General features: G+C 38.4%; 2 protein-coding genes across 6 annotated transcripts in view; one reads left to right on the top strand and one right to left on the bottom strand.

The window, feature by feature from the left end:
- The first annotated feature begins 383 nt into the window (after nt 1-383).
- LOC137890140 (steroidogenic factor 1-like) lies at nt 384-23,030 on the top strand. The gene is made up of 7 exons (XM_068734260.1): nt 384-613; nt 2,592-2,710; nt 3,100-3,241; nt 3,897-4,552; nt 14,052-14,171; nt 15,675-15,822; nt 18,651-23,030. Exons 1-7 carry the CDS (start codon nt 514-516, stop codon nt 18,902-18,904), a joined length of 1,539 nt encoding a protein of 512 aa, XP_068590361.1. The 5' UTR covers nt 384-513; the 3' UTR covers nt 18,905-23,030.
- Nucleotides 15,793-25,975, bottom strand: part of adgrd2 (adhesion G protein-coupled receptor D2) — a 60,102-nt gene continuing 49,919 nt past the window's right edge. For 3 of the 5 annotated variants that reach the window (XM_068734254.1, XM_068734259.1, XM_068734256.1), the window contains one exon: nt 23,874-25,495. In XM_068734254.1, coding sequence (XP_068590355.1) covers nt 25,465-25,495 — 31 coding nt within the window. In that variant the 3' untranslated portion in view covers nt 23,874-25,464. Of the gene's footprint in view, nt 15,879-23,001; nt 25,496-25,975 lie in introns of those variants that run through there. The other 2 variants (XM_068734258.1, XM_068734257.1) reach the window with 2 other exon arrangements.

The following is a 25,975-nucleotide window of genomic DNA, read 5'->3' as shown; positions in this document are numbered from 1 at the left end:
GTAAAACTGATGTATTTTGCTATTATGCTATATACAGTTGGCAGAACTTGAAGGCCTCCCATAATATAAACGTATCCGTTGGGGTTTATTCATAAGTAAAAGTTAGTCTATGAAAATCTATTCTGCAGCTGCACATTTACGGCTGTTTCTTTATTTATTTCAAATAGTGTTGAAGCACAATTTTTTTTAATTGTGGCGGTGCATATCAAGTGTGAGTTCTCCATCAGCACCGCGCTCCGCGCTCCTGTCCAGGCATTTTCACGGAGGAGGCAGCGCCAACGAGCATCCGTCACGTGACTCGGCTTCCACCAATGGCATCACGGTAGTCTAACTTTTGTGATAAGGCAGGCGCAGTAAAGAGCGAGTGGACCGAAGGAGTTTCACTCCGAGATCTTCAATGGTAATCATCACTCACGCGCTACCGGCCCTACTGGCTCTTAAACCAGCTGTGTTTTAGACACCGACCATCCGGATTGATATTGGTCCTTTTTAAACTGTTTTCCTCAGCAGCCCATGCACGGCCACAGCAACACCCATTCAGGTTCTAATTATCAGACAATCATCGCTGACTGGCTGCTGTCTGTTGTTCAAATGTTGGGAGACAAGGCTCACGGTAAGTCTGTCCGTATTCTACACTCTGTGTTCTGCATTCGGAGCACAGCTTGCACATCCATCAGAGATATGACTTTTGTTTTGTTCGAGTAAAGAAACCAATTTCATCCCGATAAAGTCAGGTAGGCCTACATGTTGACGTACAGGCTAAATGGTCTGGCACTGCATAACTCATCCAGAGATCATAACCCGTTGTTTAATTATTAAGATTAATAATTGTCTGCCTTTTGTTGTAGCCAAACATAGTTTTATTCTATTATGAAACAGCAAATTACTGAACCAGCAGTAACTAACTTAGAACAGAAGGGCACTTTCTAAAGTAGATCGATTTTAAAAGAAATATTTAAAAATTACACCATGAATTGTGAAACGTAACTGATCCAAATGTACAAAAGTGAAATAGAAAATAATTCAATAGAATAAAAGTATATTATTAAAAGTATATTATTGTTTGGTAGCCTAGAGACTCAACGTAAAATCTCTTAATTAATAATTCAGCAAAGCTACTGCAAAATACTATAAATATTAGGTCAATCGTTTTAGAATGCAAAAACGCGTATGATAATAATAATAATAATAATAATAATAATATGAATGATAATACTGCTACTAGTAATAATAATACTAATACTACTACTACTATTATTACTACTACTACTACTAATAATAATAATAATAATATGAATGATAATACTAGTTATAATAATAATAATAATACTATTACTACTAATAATAATACTACTACTTCTACTACTACTACTTCTACTACTACTACTATTACTACTACTACTACTACTACTACTACTACTACTAATAATAATAATAATAATAATAGTAATAATAATTCAAGATTTGGTGTTTGTCTTCTGATGCCCGTGGTGCTGATGGCGCGCGGCGACACACAAGAGCCCACATAGCGTGCGTGTTCCCTGGACTGCTTCGTGGGGCGCGAGGCTCCTCTTTTTCGCTGTTGTCGGCAGCAGTGTAATAAAGGCTAATATTTCCCAGCTGATCACTGCTCCGTGCGACGGGACCGAATCGAGAGTCAGTTTGGCTCCGTAATATAAATCCAGTCTAACGGAGAAATGGAGCGGGCTCAAAGCCACGGAAAGGACAAGATGTGTCTTACAAACATATGTATGGCTACATTTATCCGTGGTATGTTGATTTTATTAATTCCAGTACTCGAGTGGAGACCATAGCTTATATAACTTCCGTATTAATATGTGTATTTTTTTAGAGGCTATGATGACTAATTGTATATGGCTTTATTAGCCCGTATTAAAATATATGTGCACATATTTATATTATTATAATGTATATTAAAACAGTTACATTCATTTTGATTATTTATTATTTAGATAGGGCTATGCAACGTATGTAAGGCCTTATTATATAAAACCGTCTTTCTTTGTGAAATGTATATGTTTATGTATTATCATTATTGTAATGATTATAATGTCGATCAAATACATATATACATATATTACTTATTTCATGTCTAGGGCATTTCGAAATAAACAGTTAAAGCTCATTTAAAAATGATCAAATTGTTCTTATTTTCACGTCAGATGAAATTGCATTACATGTGAAAAACAACAACGCGACAGCACTGGAACTATTTCACATGGTCAACTGCATACAAATGAAGGCAAATTACTGAGCAATGTAAGTTAAGTTGAAAGAGGAAGAAACAACAGACGGCACATTATTATGTTTGCGTGATAGAAGAACCTCGTGTCAGGCACCCGGCCGATCAGAACGCTCCTGGAGGCCTGGAGGATTTTCGGATTTTTCTCTGCAATCAACGGCAGAACATTCTGCACGCCGTGTTTATTTCCATTGTACGCTAAGTGTGCCGTGTTGCCTTTGGTGGATGCATGTGTCTGTCTGTCTGTGTGTGTGTGTGTGTGTGTGTGTGTGTGTGTGTGTGTGTGTGTGTGTGTGTGTGTGTGTATGTGCACGTGCGTATGTACCAGGTGTCACTTTGAAGGTTATGGAATACACATATGATGATGACCTGGAAGAGCTGTGTCCTGTGTGCGGAGACAAAGTGTCTGGATACCACTACGGTCTGCTCACCTGCGAGAGCTGCAAGGTAACACATGGAAATAAACGAACCCGAAACCAATCGAAACGGATGTTGTCATGATATTCGATATGATAAATCATCACACCAAACTTTAAAGTGAACCTCTCCCACAATATTTTGGCATTAAAAATATTTCTTGATTATTCAAATGTGTGCTTTGAAATACTGAAATAGAAAAACGCTACATTGCTCACTTTAGCTAATATATAAAGTCCTTAGCGCTTGCTTTTAGACGCCATATGCATTGTCGAGTATTTTTTTTTCTCTACGACTATTGGAACACAGTCACGGTTCACCCGTTTTATTTCGAGGGCGCAAGATTGCGTCCTAAAATGTACAATGCGTGTACAAATACACTGCTAACCTGCCGTTTTCAACGTGTCTCTGTCGTTTAGGGCTTCTTCAAGAGGACAGTGCAGAACAACAAGAGGTACACATGTGCGGAAAACCAGGAGTGTAAAATAGACAAAACCCAGAGGAAGAGATGTCCTTTCTGTCGCTTCCAAAAGTGCCTCAACGTCGGGATGCGGCTAGAAGGTAGAGTTCACTGTATTCAAGCTCTTAAAATAATATTAATAACAACAACAACAACAATAATAATAATAATACTATCACTTTATTTATTTGGGAGAAAAAATAAGATTGTATATATTTAGATTTTGGCCATTGTTGCACATTTCTCATTGTGTATTTTAATTCCAACTTTAATAACAATGATGCAAAGGCACATATTGTGGGTATTCATTTTAAATGTAATTGTTATTACATGATTACTATGATTACTATGATTAAAAACCTTTCTCATGTTGTTCCCTACACACATGGGATGGGATTAATTCCCAGACAGCAATGCAGGAAAGCACCTGCTTCCGTAGCAGAAAAAAGGACACATTCTTGACTTACTGATAAAAACCCAGAGACTCCCCTGTTTTAAATCAAAAGCTTTATTTAGACTACAAGAAGGAGTAGAGCTGCACAGGCTCTGAGGATTCTTCTCAGCCCTAAATAGGAAAGTATAAATGACCAACATGTCTGTTATTTACAGGAATAGTTGGGGATGCTGGTGGAATACAAGTTATGATTTTACTCTATAGTGTTACAGTTCAATGGGATCTCTGCAGTGCAGGACATTCACTAGAGTTGGAGTTTCATCTGTAAATCTGTTTTTCACCTCTTGTCTCTTGTGTGACAGCGGTGCGTGCAGACCGCATGCGTGGGGGGAGGAATAAATTTGGCCCCATGTACAAGAGAGACAGGGCCTTGAAGCAGCAGAAGAAGGCTTTGATACGATCCAACGGGTTCAAGCTGGAGAGTGCGGCTCCTCCACCGGCCTCTCCTCTTCAGACTGACTACGGATTCACCGGCACCCTGCACAGCCTGCCCACCATCTCCAAAAGTCTGCTTCCCTCCACTCCGAGCTCCATCACCCCTACGGAGTACGAGGCCAACCTCTATGGACCCCCATCCCTGGGCATGGCCATGCAGTCCCACGTGCCCCTCACCTCTCAGTACCAGTACACAGCCTTCCCTGGCAGGGCGATTAAAGCTGAATGTCCCGACTACACCAGCTCCCCTGAGTCTCTGACCGGATACCCCTACCCAGACATATACCCCTCGGCCTCGCCACAGCCACCCAGCCTGCCGCCGCTGGTGTTGGAGCTGCTGCGCTGTGATCCAGACGAGCTGGTGGTGCAGAATAAGATCGTAGCTCATCTGCAGCAGGAGCAGAGTGGCCGGGGCCGGCTGGACAAGCCCAGCACCTTCAGCCTCATGTGTCGCATGGCAGATCAGACTCTATTCTCCATAGTGGAGTGGGCCCGGAGCTGTATCTTCTTCAAGGAGCTCAGGGTGAGTACCGAACCCTGTATCATATCCTCATGCTCACAAATGTACACACTCCACATGGTGGAGGATAACGTCTCATTTTACAGCTGCACTGATTCTAAAATAATCCTCTCTCTTTTTCTGTTTATTTCCTCTCACTTCTTTTCATTTTTGTTTCTCCTGCTCACCTTGAGACATCTATGGTTCTGATTTCAGTCAGAAAAATGTTGTGAAAAATGTTTTAATAAATCAACTGCTTCGGGAGGCAAAACATTCAAATTCGTTCTCACTGCAGAGCCAGTGTGCTCAGACAAGAACAGAGCTGGTACAAATTGCTCGTGATGTCTGTATTACGACTGTAAGCGGCCTCACAATCAAAATCTGTGTCCATCTGTTGAACAATTTACGAATCAAAACTGGATTTTTTTTTTCATTTGTATTGCCCAATATAAAGAAATTGCCCCAAATAGCTTTACAATCTGCTCTACACGCAAAATCCTCTGTCCTTGGACCCTCGCGTCAGTAAAGGAAAACGTTATTTTTCAAAAGAATACAAATTTTTTATTTTAAAGGGGAAAAAAGGAAGAAACCTCAGTTAGAGCAACAGAGGAGGGATCCCTCTCCCATGATGGACAGAGGTGCAATAGATGTCTTAAACAACATTATAAAATTACAATATAATTCATCACAGCAATAATGATAGAAGAATGACAAATAAATGTCCCCTCAGCAGTGAACTCTGGTTATACACTTTGAATACCGTCTGCCTTCAAACATGTGGAGAATAAAAAACAATCTACTACATAGAACAAGTCAGCCTTTAATGTAGAAATTCAAAGTAGGCTCATGTAATGCCTCAAATTGTATAAACATATGAATCTTGGATGAATCCCCAAACACTACTAATGTGAGACACTACAGGTAAATAGGAGAAGATTATTAAGAATTATTTTTACATTTACTTCAAAATAATATAAGTTTAAATATTCAAATTAGTCATTATTTATATTATGCATACATTTCCAGGTTAAAAATTCTCGTTTCATTTTCTTTCAACAAAATGAAACAAGCTGGAAAGGTTTTTACAAAGGGAATTTTTCTTTGTATTAAATCAGAAAATACAAACAACAGACTAAAGTGTTGCATAAATAAGAATAATAATGAATGATACAATAACAATGCCCTCAGTAAAAACCTTCAGAGTATAGATAGCAATGAAACGGGAGGAGATTTCTGGCTCAGAGTCCGAGAAAAAAAACCCCTTTAAAGATGTATTTTAAATGACATTTTGAAGACACTACAGGTGAATTGATTACTTACATGAAGACAATTCTTTTCTCATTATGTAATGCTAACTCTTGGGGAATTTAGGAGAAATCTACACTAAAAGTCCAATTAGCATTAAATGAAAAAAATAACAACAAAGTCTCAAGGCAGTTTGTGAAATAGTCACAAAATGCTACCTATTGGTTTTCTGTTCAGGAACACAAAGTGTGTTAGGCTTCGACAACAAAACCAGTTAGTTGGGTTTAGGAAAACCGTCACAAAACCACAACACGCTGTCAAACATTCAAGTGGTTTAAAAGACCTGTGTTTGTTGGACCCATCCACCTCTCCTCCCGACCACCTTAAGTCTTAATCGATATTTAATACTATGTCATTCGGTCTGCCCCTGCATAGTCACATGGATGTGTTTAATTTGTGTATCCACTGTGAAAAAGGATCCTTAATGACTTCCCATTAGCATTGTTTCGTCCTGAGCAAGGAATATATTTTTTTGAAGCAAAATAGCCCCACATCTCAAAATTGACCAGTGTTTGAACAACAATGCTTTTGGTAATTGTTGTTTTTAAAGGGCAGCTATAACTGATGTTCTGTTTGCCATTTTGGATGTCACAAAAGTTCATCACATTAATAATCACAAGCTTTAGCAAGGACTCGTCACCTTGTTCTTCCTTTATTCCTGTCTTTTATTTACTATTTGTTACTTTTTCTTTACCAACACAACATGTTAATTGTGCCAACATAACACAAACATGGGTACATAACATTTACTTTGCTAAAAAGGAGTAAGACAGGTTTTTTTAAGACCAGGTAACTTGTTTAAGCCGCTAAATCGCATACAGTGGTTTGTATAATATTTTACAAAAAGTTACTCCTCATTTTTTGTGCGTTTTCCTACAAAAGTCTAGCAACACATGTCTGCTCGTTACATGCATATGGTCTTTTTAAAATAAACTTCAGTCTTACCAGGAAACTTTTTAGTCAGGTTGAGGCCACAAAACTATTTAGTTTTAAAATATTGTGGTTTGGGTTTAAAAAACTACGGAAGTGCCGTAACTGAAGTCCCCAAGTTATGTGACAAAGAAATCAACGTTGACTTTTTGTGTCACACAGGGAACGAACAGTTCCCATTAACAACAAAGACCTTTTTTTATCCCTGGGATATCTAAGAATTAAGTGCATTCATTTTTGTAGGTATAGAGCGCTGTATGAGAACAGCCTGTACAGTTCACAGTCTTAGATAGACCTGCTTGAGGTAATTCATGTAAATGTAGAATCAGATTTGATATTTGCCAAAATCATAGACTGTAGATAAGAAGTGGACGTAGTCACTGTGACATCACGCATTAGATTCAAGCACTACTTTGGCATTTTGGCCGTCTCCGTCTTGTTTTTTTGAGAGCAGAAGGGCCACAAGAGGGCGGAGCTAAGTACAACCAAAAGCTAAATAAGACATTTTCAGGCGATCAAATTGTTACATTTATTTGTACTTTCCTTATTCCTATTCATGGCAATTAGATACCACTATTTGATTATCTTGAATGAGGAGTGAGTACTGAATTACTTTCAGCCGTGTAAGGCGATTCTGCCTGGCTGGTGTTTCCTCAATGCTGATCCACACACAGACACATCTGGGGATAATGATTGGACATACATCAGTGTCCTACTCCATCATCTCCAGCACTGTGATTGTGCCACAGACACAGTAGTTTTGGACAGAGCAGATGATTTAGTAACAGTCCCATGCTGGAGAAATCAATACTGTTGTTGTGGTGAACAGTAAGGCTGGATACGCCCACCTCTCCGAGTGAAAATAGGGGATTCTGACAAATCAGATCACAACGATGAAGAAAAACTTCCTGCGTGAGTCATCACATAATGTGCTGACAAACAAACATCTGTCAACAAGCCATGTTCAAACTGATTCAACTGATTAGTTTATCAAGCAACAAAAGGTTGATTCTGGCCTTGGTGAGATTTGGTGAGATTCCTCCCTGTCTTTGAATCAAATAGAGTTTTTTTACTCAGGTAGAGTCAGAGCAGGTCTACTCCTTTCCTGCTTCACACTCATTCACATGTGTGCTCTTCTACTGCTGGTTGCTAGGTAAATAAACAAGTTCATAATCTGTTCAGAACCACATTTTAGCAGGGATATATGCACATAGCCCCTCTGTTTCGCTAGAAACCATAATGAACAGAACCTGATCAACAGAGCTGTACGGATCACTTGTCGATGTTTCAAATTCCTGCAACATGCAACTCAACAGGTCCTGTGACTGAAGTAACATCCTTTCACCCCTAACCACGATCATCTTCATAAACCGTTGTTTTGTTGAAAAAAGTTTCCAACAGGAATATCTCTTTCCAGAAACAGTATCTCTGTTTCTCTCGCACACGTCAGAGCTTCCAGAGAGTAATTCCCATGAAAACAGTTGTTCAGATATATCCGATTGATAATTAAAAAAACAAAACTCTCAGCATGGCTACTATCAACAGGTGTGTGTGTGTGTTTTTTTTTTTTTTATTTGGGTGCATGAATCAGACATTTATAGTAAAGGGAGCCATTGTCTATGTTAACAATATTTTAGATGGCCATTCACACAACACCACCTAGTACAGCAAAGTACTCTGATACAATAAATAAGCGCATCTTGGCATTTTGTTTTCCTGTATGATAACCATCTGTTGAATGAATGGAACTGATTTTTACAACATTCGATCTGCTCTCAGTGTCCAAATTCCAAACCAAAGTATGAAAACGACTCAAAGTGGTGATAGAATTCTTAGTTTCTGAGAACATCCAGAAGGATTAGTCTTTTTTGTTGTTACTATTGTACCTTCCTTGTCTCAAAAACAAAGAGCACATTGTGGTGCTGAGGAGATTTGTTGTATCTTCTCAGACTAACAACAACAAGGTATCTTTATACTGCCTGTAAGTGGAAGAGGGATTACTTGTCTGAAATACTCCCCTGCATTACTGATGCAGAAGCATACATGTTGCTCATCTTTCATTATCATGGAAGTGTTACATAAACATATATATTTTAATAATGCATTTCTTTGAATCCTCACCAAAATATTCCTGTTGATGCTGGTTTTCATTCAGTGTGGCTTTGTGGCACAGGCAGTAAAACTGACTGTAATCCTGCGGGCTTATTATTCTTATTCTCCATCTTCCACATCCGAGTTTGGAACGCTTCTAGTTTGCTTTTACATTCTGTCAAAAGAACCTGTCTCTGTTTTCATTTGAGATGTCCTCCGCTGTGTAGGAGGCTATGTGGTAAAACATAGTCATAACTCCTATTTCATACATGTTACTACTTAATCATGTTGTTTAACGTGTTTTTATTTTGTCATGTGCAATATAGCTGCAACACTGATGCACAAAAAGTGGTAACCGCCGTCATATGCAGTCTCAGTGGGTCCCTTCGCCCTTATAACACATTCATTCTCACACATGTGCAAATAACTTAAACAGCAGCTGAACACATAGTGAAAATTCTGGTAATCAGTAATGAATGATGATCTGTGGATGCACTTTTCTTAACCCACTGTACAAGCACTGAGAATATTATAATTTATTTGAATAAGCCTTCATTGTTCTTAATTATGTCATGGGCACCAGACAAAACTTTACTTTTCTGGTTACTCCACTGAGAAAACATGACACTGTTACTTATTACAGCAATGCTTGACTAGCCATTTCTCTCTTGAAATTATGCTCGCTACTAATTTGTTTTTCCAGTTATGGTTAGAGGGAGGAAGAGCAGGAGATCAGTGTACGAGTCAGTACGAGCAACGCAGTTTCAGTTTCAGTGTCAGCAACAAGAGCATGCTGGTTAAGCTTTGTGACGGATGGTGATTTCACTTTATTGTCAATATAGTAAACATATCCCGTCTCAACAGTAATCGTTGACTTCTTGAGTACTAAATTACTGCAAGAATTTAATGTTTCCTTAACTAGGAGCTGTGTGCCTAAACATAACGTTAAAATAAACTTGTAATAATGCTGTAGTTTGCAAAGATGGGATATTAATTATGTAGACAAGTTCAGTAAGAACATTTCAGTGACTGTAGACATTTAAAAGGTTTCCTATTCATGTTGTTGCAAATTATGGTAACACTTTCTCTAACCATAATGCATTATAAACATACTCCTGATGCATTATAATATGCTTATAGCACTCTATAATTATGGTTAAGCACTCATAAATATTCATAATGATTTATAGCAATAATCACAACACATTATAAAGTGTTTTATAATGACTTATAAAGAGTTAAGTATCATAATGACAAGGATCATAGAATATTATAATTCCCATAGTTAGGTGGATGCTAATGTATAATCTATGGCTCTTATAATTTTTTTTATAAAACATTATAATCACTGTTATAATGCATTATAACGTAATGTATAAATTACTAGAGGTGGTCATTGTTTGTTTTAAATTAAGTGAAAAAATATAATTAAATGCAACAACACAGAACGTAAAATACATTTTTACTTGACTTGTAAAAAAGGGACTCAGTGAGTGATCAGCAATTATGAAATATTACGGTACTTGACCTTATAAGTCAATATAAAATGCTTTATATCGTCTCAATGTTATAAAGCATTATGAATATTTAGTGCTTATAACTATAGTTATACAGAGCTATAAGTTGATTATAATGAGCATATATGCATTTCATTTCTAGTAGACAGCTGGTTAGACACAAAACATAATCTGTCAAATTTTTTATCCAACCAACTAAAATGCTTTCTTACTGAATGATTTCACTGGACATTGTTAGTTAACTGACGCATTTATAAGCAGAATGGTTACAAGTTTGTGTGTGGGAAATGGGATGGTATTTTAGCTTTGATATGCATTGTTCTCAGATGACAGAAAATATGAATAAACATTTAGCTTAATGTTGCGTCAGAGATAGTAAAAAGTAAAAAGAAAATAGTAAAATAGTGATAGCCTCTTTTATTTCAAAATAAAGTAATCTTTAGGCGTAATGAAAATCCCTTCTATGAAAACACAGGTAGAGTATAAACCAGCATTTTGTGCATAAGGTCATCTCCACATTTTCCAGTTTTTCACTTTTTTTTGTGCAATTTTACAGTTTTTCTCACCATAACAACGTGCTGCTTCATTTTGCCTCCTCAAAACCTTGTGCTTTACGAGATGTAATTCTGATGACAGTCAGACCATTCTCATGTATGCAGACAGTGAGAACAAAGCTGTGCATATTTTGCCAAGAAAGCCTCGCACAGAAAGAGCTGGGCTGGATAATTACATTCCATGCAGGCGATAACGGGGAAATGTGTGCTCTCCACTGCTTGGCTCTCACTGCTCTCGTCTACATTGTTGCTAATTTGTGAGCAGAATGGAAGCTACTGATTTCTGCAGTTCCCCAGAGGATGTCTTTGTCGTGTCTTGTATTTGACCTTCCATTCACCTGTTGAACACGGAAGATGTCGCTGAGGAAGTGCACACAATGAGCATCATAAATGTTCAGCTACTTAAGGCAGTATACAGGAGACATTGAATTTAAAAGTCACATGTGCGAGAAGGTTTGAATAGAAATACTATTTAAAATGGGAGAAACAGTTAAAAGACTGTGAACTGAGAAACATGTTGATAATCGTCCAATTTTTAAATATGGATTTTTTTTTGGTTTGGTTTCATTAAATCTTTCCCAGCCTTATTTCAGCACACTGACACACCACAGCTACACTGTGAGGATAATCTGTCACACCTCTGCAAATCCCACTCAATGCACATATTTAGCCTCGAGCGATAATCCCTCAGAATAAAAATAATTGATATTGATCAGCAAGCTGATTAGTATATAAAGATGTCTTCTCTGATACTGTCTTCCTACTTCCATCAAGCTCAATCCAGATCTGTTGAATTGAAATGGTTGTTGCTGTTCTTTTTTACACACAGGGTTGTTACTTTATATATATTTTAAAGGTTGATAATATAACATATCTGTGTGCTAATGCTAGACATTTCTGCTGATAAGAAATGTCCATAACAACATCTGCCTGTGTAACTCAAAATGGAAAACTGTCAGTCATCTGTGGAAGCTAATGGACTGAAACTGTCAGTAAGAGGAGCAACATGTTAAAGGGCCAACTAGTAAGACGCACCAAGTATTGTACAGTGTAGGTAGTGAAGTCTTGTTAACTATTACTACAAGAAGGGTTCCACCAGCTGCATTTGTAGCTTTAACTTCACACATGTACAACTGTTTTTGGGGTCTAAACTTAAGGTTTAAAAGTTTCCAAAAAATCTGAAATGCCAGTAAAAAGATTATAGAGGCTGCCCTATTTGTTAAATTGTTATAACATACACATTTGCACAAAATGCTGCTAATTCATTGGTCAGTGTGACGGCAAGGGTTTATATTGAGGCCTCTAACAATGTCGATTGATCTATCATGTCTATGTGATGAAATGCAAAAATGCTGCAAATTTTGGGAATAATAATATAATTCATGGGATTATTTTTTTGTTTTGGAGGATCTAATGCATACCTGTTGACATAAGAAGGGTGATGGGAAATAAAAAAAGACACTGTAAACCTTAAAAACAGTGCTAGGACGAACACTCTTCAGTACTTTACTCTTTGCTTTGATCGTGAGTTCCTCTGGTCTCCTCTGGTAGATCTTCCATGTTACATTCCTGCAAGCCGCAGATATGTTGAATATCACTGTTTCTGAACCAAAAATATGTTTCATCAACTCTTGCAGAAATGCACAATAATTGCTCGATATTCCACGTCATTTGCTTTGCGCTTTACTTGTTGCACTACGTTACTTTGTCAGACCAAAAAAAATTGTGGTTTGCAGAAACCTACAATGCTAACATCTTTTCCTGCCGACTGGGATGTTTTCTTCCACTGCTGGCCAGCTGACAGCGTCATCAGCTGCCGTACAATGTGTTGACAGGATTACGATGCACAGTTTTTATTTCCGGTGACAATCCCTGAGAATTGGACTTCATGGCTGTAAGATAGAATATGGCTTTGACAGGTAAAATGACACTTGACAGATGATAACCTGATATATCAATCCAACCCAGTTCCACGATCTAACATGGACAGAAAGAAACATTTAGAACCCACGTTCAGGACATTTGAGTTTTTTTAGAGGGATTTTTTGGCTGCAGCAGAGTGTCCGACTCCTCTTGAAGAGGAAGCACAGGAGGTCACAGAGACCTCTTGCTTCCTTAACCCCATCCTTTATCACTGTACACCCAGACCCCCACCTCTGATCCAGCCCAGATGTGATCAACCAAATTGGACCCACCCCTCTGCGACTGATATATAGTTTCATTCAGATGGACAGTAATTCTGTCATCTTGGTGTCAGACGAATGTGTGTCTGGGCTATTAGCAGCTGTGGCTGCAAAATTACTGACTGTCGTGTCCTTCAGTTTGCAGACAATATTGCAGCAAGCGGGGGCTCAATCTAAAAACACACCCATCCCCCAGAGCATAGCAGATGTGACTGGGAGAGGTGGTGGTGTTGGGGGGTGGTGGTTAGGAAGAGGTGAGCAGGTTGAAGAGGTCTCAGACGATGCTCGTAAATACACAACACGGGGCATGGCAGTAACACAGACTCCCACCAGCACACACACACACACACACACACACACACACACACACACACACACACACACACACACACACACACACACACACGCACACCAACAAGCGTCACTCCCCATTCTCCCCATTTTTCACTTGATCTGTTTTTGCAACATACTTCGGTGACATTTGGCTCCGCATTAATAGCATGCCAGTAGAGTTGATTGCATTGTTGAATTCATCTGAAATCTGAATCAAGTTTTATGGCTGAGTGATTACACACAAAAGGAATTCAGCCATGTGCAATGCTTCCATGATCCATAATAAACAATACAAAATTATAGAAAATACAATTGAAAAATACTTTGAAAAAGAGGATATTGATTTCCACGTCCATACAACATGAAGACATGCTGTGGGAGACAGTAATTATTAACACAATTTTAGTTTGAAAGAATATTGATCAGGATCTTTAGTGTGTAAATAACAGAGAAGGAAAAAAGCTACAGTATATACATGTATGAACAGAGTGAAGCTCTGACTGTAGTTTAAGATGTAGTTTAAGATAATGTATTTTTTCATCTCTCTCTCTCTCTGTGTGTGTGTGTGTGTGTGTGTGTGTGTGTGTGTGTGTGTGTGTGTTTCCTGGAGGTGGGAGATCAAATGAAGCTGCTCCATAACTGCTGGTCTGAACTTCTGGTCCTGGATCACATCTTCAGACAAGTGCAACATGGACAGGAAGACAGTATCCTGCTGGTGACCGGCCAGGAGGTAACAACTCCCTCACACAACTTCCCATCAGCACAATGAACTGTCCGCTTCATACATTTGCACTGCACTTTATTCAAAAATATAGTTAAAGCTCAAATATTAGATTTGTCAAATGGACCAGCTGTAAAACCAGTTGAATAAAGGACTTACGGGTCATTTGTAAGGCTTCAGGGTTTACAGCAAAATGTGATATCTTTGTACTGAAGCCACTCATGGTCCATACTTTGCACAAAAATTGTAAATATTTTTAAATTTGCTCATTTACTTGCGTACCATATAGTATAATGTTTCCTTCAGAAATGTGTGAAACCAAGAATTGATTTGCATTCATATGAGCACAAAATCAATTGAATTTCTTCTATTTTTTGTGGCTCATGAGGAGACTCTATTATATGAAAGGTGGACTGACAGTGAATGACATGTCATTGGCTTCATGATAAATGGTCATTATGACCCATCCAATATTTCAAACCTGAAAGACATCATGTGAAAGTGGTGGATTTGATTTTGCAACAAATGTAATTCTCATAAGCATGGCTGGAGTAACCCTGCATTCTTCCCATACCCTGGGCAGGTGGAAGGTGTGGTGGATGTGTAAAAAATGTTGTGTTGTTCCGTTGCGTTGTTCCAACAAGTTGTGTTATTTTGTTATGAAACACAAACCATGATCTTGTTTCTTACCTTCACCATATAGTTTTGCTGCCTAAACGTAACCAATTGTTTCACAATGTTAACCGTGTGGCATTGTGTGTTTCTGCGAGTGTGATACATATTCATTAAACGTTTTTTGTCCTCCACAGTCAATGGATCCCGTGGTTTGTAGAAACGTACAGTGCCAACATTTTTTTCTGGTGACTGGGTTGATGAAAACTGAATAATTTTCCAGACATGGCTTAATTTTGTAAAAAAGCAGGACATCAGTTCATAATGTTGTCCTAAATGTGTTCATCAGGTCATCAGCAAAATGTAATTTCTATTTGCCTCTCTAACATTACATAAAAACTCACACTACATTATTAAATAATTGTCTGATTCCAACCATTTTTACCAGCTCTATGGCTCTATGAAGACGTCTCCAGCTTAATAAAATAACTATGAATTAATATGAACTGTTTAACCTATACACTGCACAATATAGGTGACAATGAAAGGTTTCCACTCATTTACGTATGTGTATACTTGTATACCTAGTTGACGTTGGAATATATAGGCAGGAAGATTACGGGATGATTATTAAATTTGAAGCAGCCTTCATTTTGAAAAAACACATATCATGTAACCACATACCTTAACACACTGCATCATCTACACTACAATTACTACTACTACAAATCATATTGAGTAATAAACTTAATTTCTCAAATTATATAACTGAAGGAGAGAAAACATCTTAAATTTCTCAAAAAAAAGTCACGTTTGGGGATTGAATTGTAAAGGACTTCACTGACCTAAATCGGATGTATACAAAGGACTTAGAAAATAACTAGGATTCTGTGTTTTCAGGTGGAGCTGTCGTTCATCCTGTCCCAAGCTGAGGCAACTCTGTCCAATCTGGTCCAGAGAGGGCAGGAGCTGGCGGCGAGGCTGCGGGTGCTGCAGTTGGACCGCAGAGAGATCGCCTGTTTGAAATTCCTTCTCCTCTTCAACCCCAGTGAGTCAGCCTCATGTTTGTGCTGCATCGCTGTGATGAATGTGAGGATGGTGTGGCTGGAGATGAAGTGTTGAATAAAATAAACAATAATGAATTATAGCCAGTGATCATCATCTGACAGAAATTATATTTTGAGAAGAGACACTGTCTTCATAGCTGAATCATCGGGTCTCGTACAAAAACGGATATCAGAACAAATTTTTGTTTGCATCCACAATTTGTTCTTATTTTGTTAGTACCCATCGATTTTTGGGATCCACCAATATTTTCTTACTTTTGCTCTTCTCTTACAGAGAAAAATATGAGTAGTTGAGAGAACTCTTACCAAGATAGGGAAAAAAACATCTTGTTTGTCCAACGTAAGGAAACAGGTTTTTAATTTGAGGAACATAAAAAAACACATTAATATAACACAATAACATTTAGATTATTATATGTTTTAGAGTTATTATAATAATTTGATATTTAAATACATATTATTGGTCCATTGATCCAATTATCAAAACCCTTGGATGATTCTGAACAGCTAACATAGTGCTCTTCAATGCTTTTTGATTTTCCTGTAAAGCCAGTACTGAAAACCACATGTTGACTTTGTTTAAATATAATTAACAGCAGTACTGATCTTTACCACTACTGCCACATCTATCCAAATCATGGGCATGTGTCAGAGTATTTGCACATAGCACAACACCTGCCCTTATATAAAGTTTCGGGGGGTGTAATCTATGCTCGAAATATACAGCCACCACATGCCTGCCATTCATGATCAAGGGGATTCTTCATTCAGTACCCCTGGTAAGAGCAGATTTGGATGGTTAAGAACATTTGGTGCATTTGGAGATGACGTCTCTCTCTACAGAAAATGAAGAGAAAATATGAGAGGAATTTAAGAGTCTTTTGATGCATGAGGCCCAAACTGTTTGTCGGGCTAAAACAGCTAAAACAGGAAAAACTCTATCTCTTTCTTTAAACATTAGCATTAGTCAGAGTATTTGATCTTTGATTGACCTATCTACAAATGAATGTGTTCTTGAGCGTAGGCCTGAGCTTACATGTTTGCTTGTAGATTGTGTGTTTTCAGAAGAATGGTGGGTTTTGATGTAAAAATCAATCAACTTGGTTGGGCTGCGGGGTCATACTGATGCTGTACTTTGGCGGAATTTGAATAGCAACACTGACATTTTAATGAAAAAAAAGTCACAATTGCAGATTATCTGCAATACCTATTTATCTGTAAGGTTACAAGCATTTTCCAAAGTGGCCCTTTTCCCTCCAATAAATTCACTTAATTAAATTTCTAGGGTTGACAAAAGCCAATATTAACAAAGACATCCTCCTCCACCATTGTCCACTAATGGCATTCAAAAGAGGCGTAATGGATGGTCTATCATTCGATGGCAGGACCGACATTCATGTGGCGGCTTGTGCAGATGGAGAGAGCATAGATGTAGCTTGCCCAGATTCTCAGAAGTGTTTGCTGTTTAGCGCTAGCAAGCGGGGAACAAAGAGCTTTTGAATGGGGAGAGCACTTGTCATAGACAGAGAATATTTGCTGTCTTTGCCTGCGGCTTCTTTGCTCTCGCTCTCCCTCATCTTCAGAGTCAGGTTTGTCGGGGGTAATTTAATTGCCCTTAAGCAGTTTGAAAAGATGATTCAGAACATTGATTCAAAACATTTAATTACTGTGTGAATGGATTCTCCAAGATGGGCTCAGCTGATGCTGAATGCCGGTCCACCGCAGGGCTTGGCTATTGTCTCACACAAACACGCATACACACAGCCACCCACACTCCATGATCTCACTCTATTTCATACTTAACGTATAGATACAGCATACAAAAAAACTCTAGTAACTAGCGTTAATAGCACAAATTAATGGTTTACATGCACCATTAGAACTGTTTTATTTCTACTTTCTGATATAAAACATATACAACCTAACCACAACAATACCAACAAACTACAAATTGAAGGGCTTCCTCTTAAAGAAAACTGTCAAATTTACACTCAATATTGGCTATGAGCAGCTTGAGCACAAATATATGATCTGTAAAAGCCTTCAAGAACCCTAGTTTATATCCAAATATCTAGATTTTAAGCTTGTTAAACCAAATCTGCAAAGCAAAACAGGAACCTTCTAGAAACTGATCTCAACTAGAGTTTGCTCAGTTGTGATAGAGTTGGCTCACTTGTTAAAATATGACCTGAATATAAAACTCCATTACCTGATGACCGTGAGATGTATCTGAAAGCTCTAGAACAAAACCTAGTACACTAACAAGATAAGACTATTGTCAAATTACTATTTCCAAGGAAAGTAACTTTCATGCGCATCATCAGCATCTATTCAACATAGTAGAGGAAAAACCAGCAGGTTCCACACCACTGTTCAATAAATCGTCTTTGTTAATATGTCAAACTTTTGTGATATTTTTGCATATTCTCAAATGCACAAGAACTCCATTCCATGTGAATCTTTAACCTTTCAAAATCCAGGGTTACCCTTTTATATGGGATTGTATGCCGGACGAGCCCACAGACAACACAATCCCGGTTCAGGTGGAAGCAACAGGAAGAGGGAAACAAAGTTTAATGAACCAAATTTTAAGTGTTAGTAAATGCATGTGATGAGCATCATTTGACATGCTGGCCCTGACACGTCTAAATCTGACACTAGCGTAGAGCATCATATTTTAAAGCGTAGGGCCACTGAAGTGCCAGTATTTGACGTCATGGGAGTGAGAATGTGTTAGACCACATATCAGCAGATTCCTATTTCCCTCACTGAGTCATGATCCATGTTCATCCTGTGTGTGTGTGTACAGATGTGAAGCTGCTTGAGGACCAGGCATTTGTGGAGGGCGTCCAGGAGCAGGTGAACGGGGCTCTGCTGGAGTACACCCTGTCCACCTATCCTCAGTTCCAGGAGAAGTTCAGCCAGCTGGTTGTGCGGCTGCCGGAGCTTCGCTCCCTCAGCACGCAGGCTGAGGACTACCTGTGCTACATGCATCTGAGCGGAGAGGTGCCCTGCAACAACCTGCTCATCGAGATGCTGCACGCCAAGCGAGCGTGCGTGTGAGGGATACACACAGGTGGCGCCCCCGTCATGTGTTGTTTCTCGAGGTGAAACTGTGTGTGTGGGAGGGAAAGTGTGAGTGGGATGAAAAAAATGGAAGGGTGATAGACAGGTTCGTATGGGATCGTCTTCGTGAGGGCTTTTGTTAGAGTTGGAGAGGAGAAAATGTTTTTTAGAGTTTGGAATTATAAAGCTCCATCTGTACTCAAGGTAGTTACATTTCGAATGTTAATGTTTTCATATCAAGCAGAGCTACATTAATGTGACCTTTATAAACTGGATTTTCTACCTTGTTTTCAAAAATTTAAAATTAGATCTGCCTGTAGAGTTACATTATATCCTCTTTGACCCAATATCGCATGAATCACGACAAGATTTTCTACGTTCCACAGAGCTGCCCAGCAATCATTTAGACTCAGAGGACGAGGCTTCAACCTGCATCAGTGCTGAACAGTCATGAAAACATTGTGACTGTTGAGGTATCTATCCATAGCTGCAATCTGCATAATTTTTGAAACATACATACATAAATATCGTTCTGATAAGACTGTAAAACTGTCTCCAACGCCACTTTAGGGTTTTTTATTGTAATCTGTAAATCTGGTGCTGGTTAGGCTGGTGTTGAACTGTCACATTACAAAATGGAACTATTTGCGTGGAAACATCTATTGAATGCTTGCTGGGTGAGCTAATGTGCACTTTTCACAATTTTTAGTGTTAAATGAGTCGTTTTTGATCCAAATGTCAGATGCAAGTTTATGATTCCAAGGTCACCAACACTGTTCCTAGATTATTTTTTATTTAATTTTTTCAGATGAAGACAGACTTCAGGATAACACAACACACTGTGGTCTCGTCAGACTAGATTAGCACTATCTTTACACTTGTTCTTTTTTGCCACCAATCAAAAAAAAAAAAGTAAATATGAAAGCTCTATGGGGTTGAATATAGTTTTGTTTTAATCTATTTAGATGTTAATATATTGATATATAGCAGCCAGACATGTTAAAAACACATTATTATGCAGTTATTCATCATACCTTTACCAAGAAAGAGAAAATGAAAGGGAGAAAAAGACAGATAAGAAAGAGGGACACAGACAATGAATTGGGGAGGATGAAGAAAGGGGAGAAATTGTACACAGTGACGCATTATGGATGAAAAAAAAAAAGAAAGCCAGAAGACGGAGGAGCAGAAAGAGGAGTGAAAAAAGACATATCAATGTGCAAATGATAAGGGAGAGATGAATAGCAAAGACAGAATTTTTCCTTCCTTAAGTAAAGGTGTGAATAACAACAGCAACAACACGCATATGTCAGTGTTTGCCCTTCAGTTTCCACCAAGGAGCCAGACAGAGACAACACAGGGAGGGAAAAGATGCATCCGGCGACATTTGGTTTCAAGTTTCTTTTTTCAAATTAGATTTGTTTATGGGGTCAGTGCCTCAAAAAACAAAGGAGTCATGTTCACTCTCACATTTGTGTCACCTTTCAACACACTGTACTGTATGTATGATCTGAGTGTGTGCCAATAGTGATATGTTTTGGATTGAAGATGCTGTTGAGTTGTAGGTTTTTAGTAGGCTATCGATTATGAAAATGATTTTCCATTTCCATTCTGTAAATAATCCCATGAAAAGACCAAAACCATCAATGTGTCAATACTTTCTTACTTTCCGACCCTGTCTGTGCCTCTGTCTCAAGCCCATTGGAAATAGCGCATTTGTGGATGATATTTGGTGCAGGACGACAGTTGTATATGAAAATTTATAATTTGTAACGACCGTCATCAAATAACATGAAGAACTTGAGGAAAGCTGATTTTTTTTCGCCCTCAATATTGTGTGTTAGACAACTCCAAAAAAAACACTGGATGCTCTCTGAACACCTCCTGCTTCATGTTGTTGTTCATCTCAACCAGCAACAGTGAACACAACAGCTGTACACAACACACAGGTGAAATTCTGTGAATTAAACAAGGTCTGTTTCATTCAAAGCATAACTGATGCACATTTTAATATAAACCAGTGTTTAAACAGTGTTTGCCACTGTAACGGGCTGGCTGAGTTTTTTTTATAGTTTTTCTTCACTATTCTTTAGTACACTGATTTTTCACTTAACAGTATCACTGTGAACCGACCAGGTTAGCACTGTGTTGGTGGTTAAAACAAACATGCTCACGGGTGTTACCCCTGTGCAGTGGATCCTCATCATTCTGCCCTGTCTGTTCATCCAACATGTGTCTGCTGGTTAAAGACTTAATACTTTGTGTTTGATCATTTTACACAATGAGCTTGTATACAGAGTATGTCAGGTGTGCGCGCATTTGGATACAAACAAGAGCCTGTACCGACAGCTTCATCTCCCAGATCAGCAACATGAACATTACCCGTTAGTGCTGTATTTTGATGTGCTGATGTGCTAATGTGCTGATGGCTGTTAATTATTTTTTTTGTTGGGGTTCCATCTACCCCCAGCCCCCCTTTATTACTGCGTTCATACGAAGTGCAGAATATTGACATAGAAATTAGGGTCTGCGTCCTAAATTACACGTGTGGTTAGACCAATATTTAGTTAAGCTTGAAAATGAAAATGTTACTCATTTACTCAGATTCTCTACGCTTGGTAATGTTACTACTCCAGTGCTTGTTTTAGTTAAAATGTCACCCGAGTGAGTCAGCGACTTGGCGGTTTAGTTTATACGGACGTTAGCTTGTTACGACAGTAGCAATGGCAACATACACATAAACTTCCTGCAATGTTGAATAGAATGGGAATACGTTATACTCCTATTCTATCTCTATGGCTGAAATATCATTTGTTCATGGTAATGTTAGCCAATGTTTCTTTGGAAGAGGGAGTTATTTTGTTTTGGTTGACCCTAAACAATCAGTAGTGATAGCCATATCCATCCTGCCGGCATCATTTTTAGTCAACACAGAAGCTTCCAGAGCATCAGAGAGGTGGAGCACATTTATGGAAAAATGTGTTGATTTAAGTTTGCTGAAAGTCAATTTATAACAACAACCTGTACAGTCGCCTCGATCTCATCCACACCTGGCATATATTCTTTTTCTGACACTATTTTCATTGGTGTAGCTTGGTAGCTAGCTGTATTGTTTCTAAAAAAGGTGGAATTAGTCGTCAAAGAGCACAACAACAGACCTTTCTTTTAAATTAAGAGTTAAGAGTTTCTTTATTATTTGACCAACGTATGTCCCCTATAAATAATTAATCAAATAAAGAAGTTAGTGTTTATTACAGACTTTTGTTCTCAGGTTGATGAGTGTAAACATCATGGGTCAGTAATACTCTCCACTGATTAGAAAATCTGACATATTCCTGTGTATTTTTTATATTTTGAACTAAATATCTTGTCAGAAAACCAGTGAACCACACTGCAGGCCTTATCGGCCCCTCACGCAGTGTCAGAAACCTCAACACTGTACTGTGTATTTGTAGCAGTCAGTGATGTATCTGTGGCACTTACTATGTTGAAAAGTAACACCAATGTTTTTCCCCAAACCGAACTCATGGATTTTTGAAAAAATGACACACCCTATTTTAAAGCACATGACTCTCAGCGATGTTGACAATGTAACGGATCTTCACTGTCACTGTCGCCAACTGAAAAACAAAGACACAGTCAAAGCAATGTTTGTAATATTGTGCAGATCAACTTTCTCACTGTGGACCTTTTAAGATCATTCCTTGTTCATCCATTTCAAGGTATCGTAGACAATCACTCCGCCTGCCTTAACTTAATGTCTGCCTGCAAAACATGCACACACACCTTGGTTTTCCAGTTGAAATAGCTGTGCGTTATCACTCTGTACAGTATATTTATGTTGTGAAGTGACTATCTACTGCAAGATGAAGATACATTTCAACGGAAAAAAGTTCTCCGCTTTATGTTGAGGTCAAATCGCTACTGTTGTGGAACTGATTCTCTTGATATTGCCTTTGTTTTTGCTCTTTGTTCACTTTTTATTTCCCTGTGAGCTGACAGTCCCGTCTTAAACTTAAAGTGTTTTTTTCTCTTAAAAGAGAAAGTGACCAAAACTTTTTTCTTTAAATATATTTTATTGTAATAGCATCAAACCAATAAATTTCAGTGAAGTAAAGCTCCACTCGTGTGTCTGCTATTATTTCACAACATTCATCAGTTGTGCACAAATGATACAGAGCTCATAAATAGAAGTTTCTTCACATCAGTCATAGCTGTTGTTTAGCCTTGTCCGACTTACACAGACACATACTCAGTTACATTCTAAAACATTAAACATTAGTTCTAGAAACAAATACTAGAAAGTAATCCCCATTTAATATCTCTTCAAATAGACATCAGTCTTGAGACTGTGACATCTGTAAGGTATAAAATGTTTTTTTTATGCTATGATACATTTTTCATATTTTAAGGACTGATTACATTTCATGGTGGAACAAAACTCTCTAAAGGGAAATTTATTTATTACTCAAAGGTCCATCTACAAAAATGTGTCAGTGTAGAACATGCCAGTCTTGTACTCAACTATGTCTGATAACTGTAGGTGAGGGGTCACCTGGGTCAAAGTCCCACTTGCTGGAAGCAAAAAAGTCTGTCTTGAGTAGTACTTAGAAACTTGAGAGAGACTTGAGAAATTAATATAATTCTGGATTATTGCATGACATATAAATCCTTGGTTGCTGCTGTTATCATTACACTACAATTTAAGGTTGCTGAATAGTTTTAAAATGGTATTGTAATTGTCCTTGGCTAAAGATGCTGACCCACACTCACAATGTAAAGTTCCCAGAGTGAAGGAAAACTACAGGACACATGCCCAAAGCTTTTGGCAATGACAGCGAATAGTAAAAATTTGATGCCAAGTGGGGCTGAATGTTGACTCACTGCAATTTGATTTACTATTTGCCAAGTACTGTTGTTGTCTTTTGAAGAACAAGTTAGCATTAATATGTTTGTTTTTTTTATTAAGAAAATGAACTGCAATCACAATGAAAGATGTGGTTTATCACAAATTTGAAAGTCTGTCTTCTTCCACCAAAAGAAATGGCACTACCTAACACCACAACAGAGAGAACACATTTTAGACCATTACAGCAGATACAGTACCAAAGACCAAGAATTGTGATTCTTATTTTAATATAAACATCAGCAACTACAACATGATTCTTGGCAGGTCAGGCTATCTACAGTATAAGCCCAACAGAGTCACCAGCTCAGTCGCCAGGAAAAAATGTTGCCATTGAACGTTCTGCAAACCATGCATTTGTTAAGTGTGGACGTTCTTGCAGTGACAGTACAAAGAGTAATTTATGTATTCAGAAACGTCCACACTTAACATATCACAAGGTTTGTATTTTCTCTGGCGACTGCGTTGGAGTCACACAGACCCTCTCACAAACATTCAGCACGTTGTAAGAGTTTGAGCCTTTAGCTTATAGTGCATCCTGCTGTAGGAGAGATAGGGGAGAGTTAAAATGGCTGCTGCTTTTATTATACAGAACAAGAGAGAAACAAGACAATTCTGCAGTCTGAAGCATTCACAAGTTTGAGAGAAGATAGTGTAGATAAGCGTACCAGAGGCAACAGAACATGTGCCTCTTGTTTCTCAAGTCAGAATATCTCTGAAAACTTGACACACTTGACACTCACAGCATCATGTCTGTTGTACAGTCTTATTTAATGCTCTCTGTAATCATCTATTTGCAACACTAAAACCATAAACACACTATATAGAAAGGCATTATCATGCTTGGTTGTCCATGCTGACAAAATGTTTGGTAACTATAGACAACATTTAATGAACCACAATATCAAGGGCCACGGGCCTTTGTTCTTTGTAGTAGGCTTGAAATACTACTGAATTGTAGAGCAATTTACAGGAAACATTAGGACAGAAGAGTGAGAAGGAAGCCCAGCATTAATATCCGTCAAATATATGTTACTGTTTTCAAACAATATTTTGTGATGCTAGGAGCACCACAAAAGAAAAAATCTGCTTCACTTTACCCAAAACCTTCAAACTGATTTGTGATTTTGGTGAGCTGACCCTTTAGAATTTGGTGCGACGTCTTGTTTTTGGTTTTCAAAACAAACACTCATTTGTGCCTTGTAGAGATCAGGTCACCTGTTTACAATACCAAGCGATACATAGGATATTTTTCAGACTGACTTGTTACTTTCTGAAAGAGATATTGATGTTTGCTGCTTATATGATGAATTCCATGAAAATAAATCCATTACGTCTACTGTATTTGTTCCTAAACTGAGGACTCATAATCTAATATGGCTGCCAGTGAGTCAGCGACATCACCTAAAACGTGTCCATTTGTAATTTTGTTGGTGATCAAAAACATACAACATACAACAAACAGTGAGTAGTTTAAAGAATACTGATCTGATCTGAGAACAGAACGGTAAGAGACGATGGAGCTTCTTCATCCTGCCTTCATGCTTACTTTAGTCCACACTCTTCCTCCCAGATGAGTGTGTGTGTGTGTGTGTGTGTGTGTGTGTGTGTGTGTGTGTGTATGTGTGTGCATGCTTGTTGTTACTGAGTATCAGGATCCACTCCATTTGCAGTTCAACAACCTGCGGTGAAATTAAGTAAAAGGCGTTAGCTGCGAGTCCCAGCTCTGATGTTTTTTGCGTTACAGGACTTTGGGTGTGTTTGTGTACAAAGAGATAGCAAGAAATGAGGGGAATGAAAGGCAGAGTGAGAGAGCAGGTGTTGGAGTGGTTAATGGCTGATGAGATTGAATAGCCCGCCCTGTCCATTCCTGATTAAGGGAATGAACTTCTCCTTTGTCTCGTCGGTCAACAATGAACACCCCGCAGCACTCAAACACCATCCATCAGGCGTTCTTCCCAGACAGCTAAACATTTAATGAATCTGAAAACTTAATTTTCCCTACTGCCAGGCAATTTAGAGCCATTGACAGTGACTTGACCCTCTGGAAGAATGGGAACCATCTGTTGTGTTTGCCTGCACATTGAAATCACAAAAGACAGTTGGGGTAGTTTTCACACAGGCCTAAATGCTGTACACTGTGCAGGTAAATGGAGACAGTC

This window comes from Cebidichthys violaceus, unplaced genomic scaffold (genome assembly GCF_023349555.1).
Source record: "Cebidichthys violaceus isolate CVI_PGR_0920_01 unplaced genomic scaffold, fCebVio1.0.p SCAF_62, whole genome shotgun sequence".
Taxonomy (NCBI): Eukaryota; Metazoa; Chordata; class Actinopteri; order Perciformes; family Stichaeidae; genus Cebidichthys; species Cebidichthys violaceus.
This window is presented reverse-complemented; position numbering and strand designations above follow the sequence as displayed.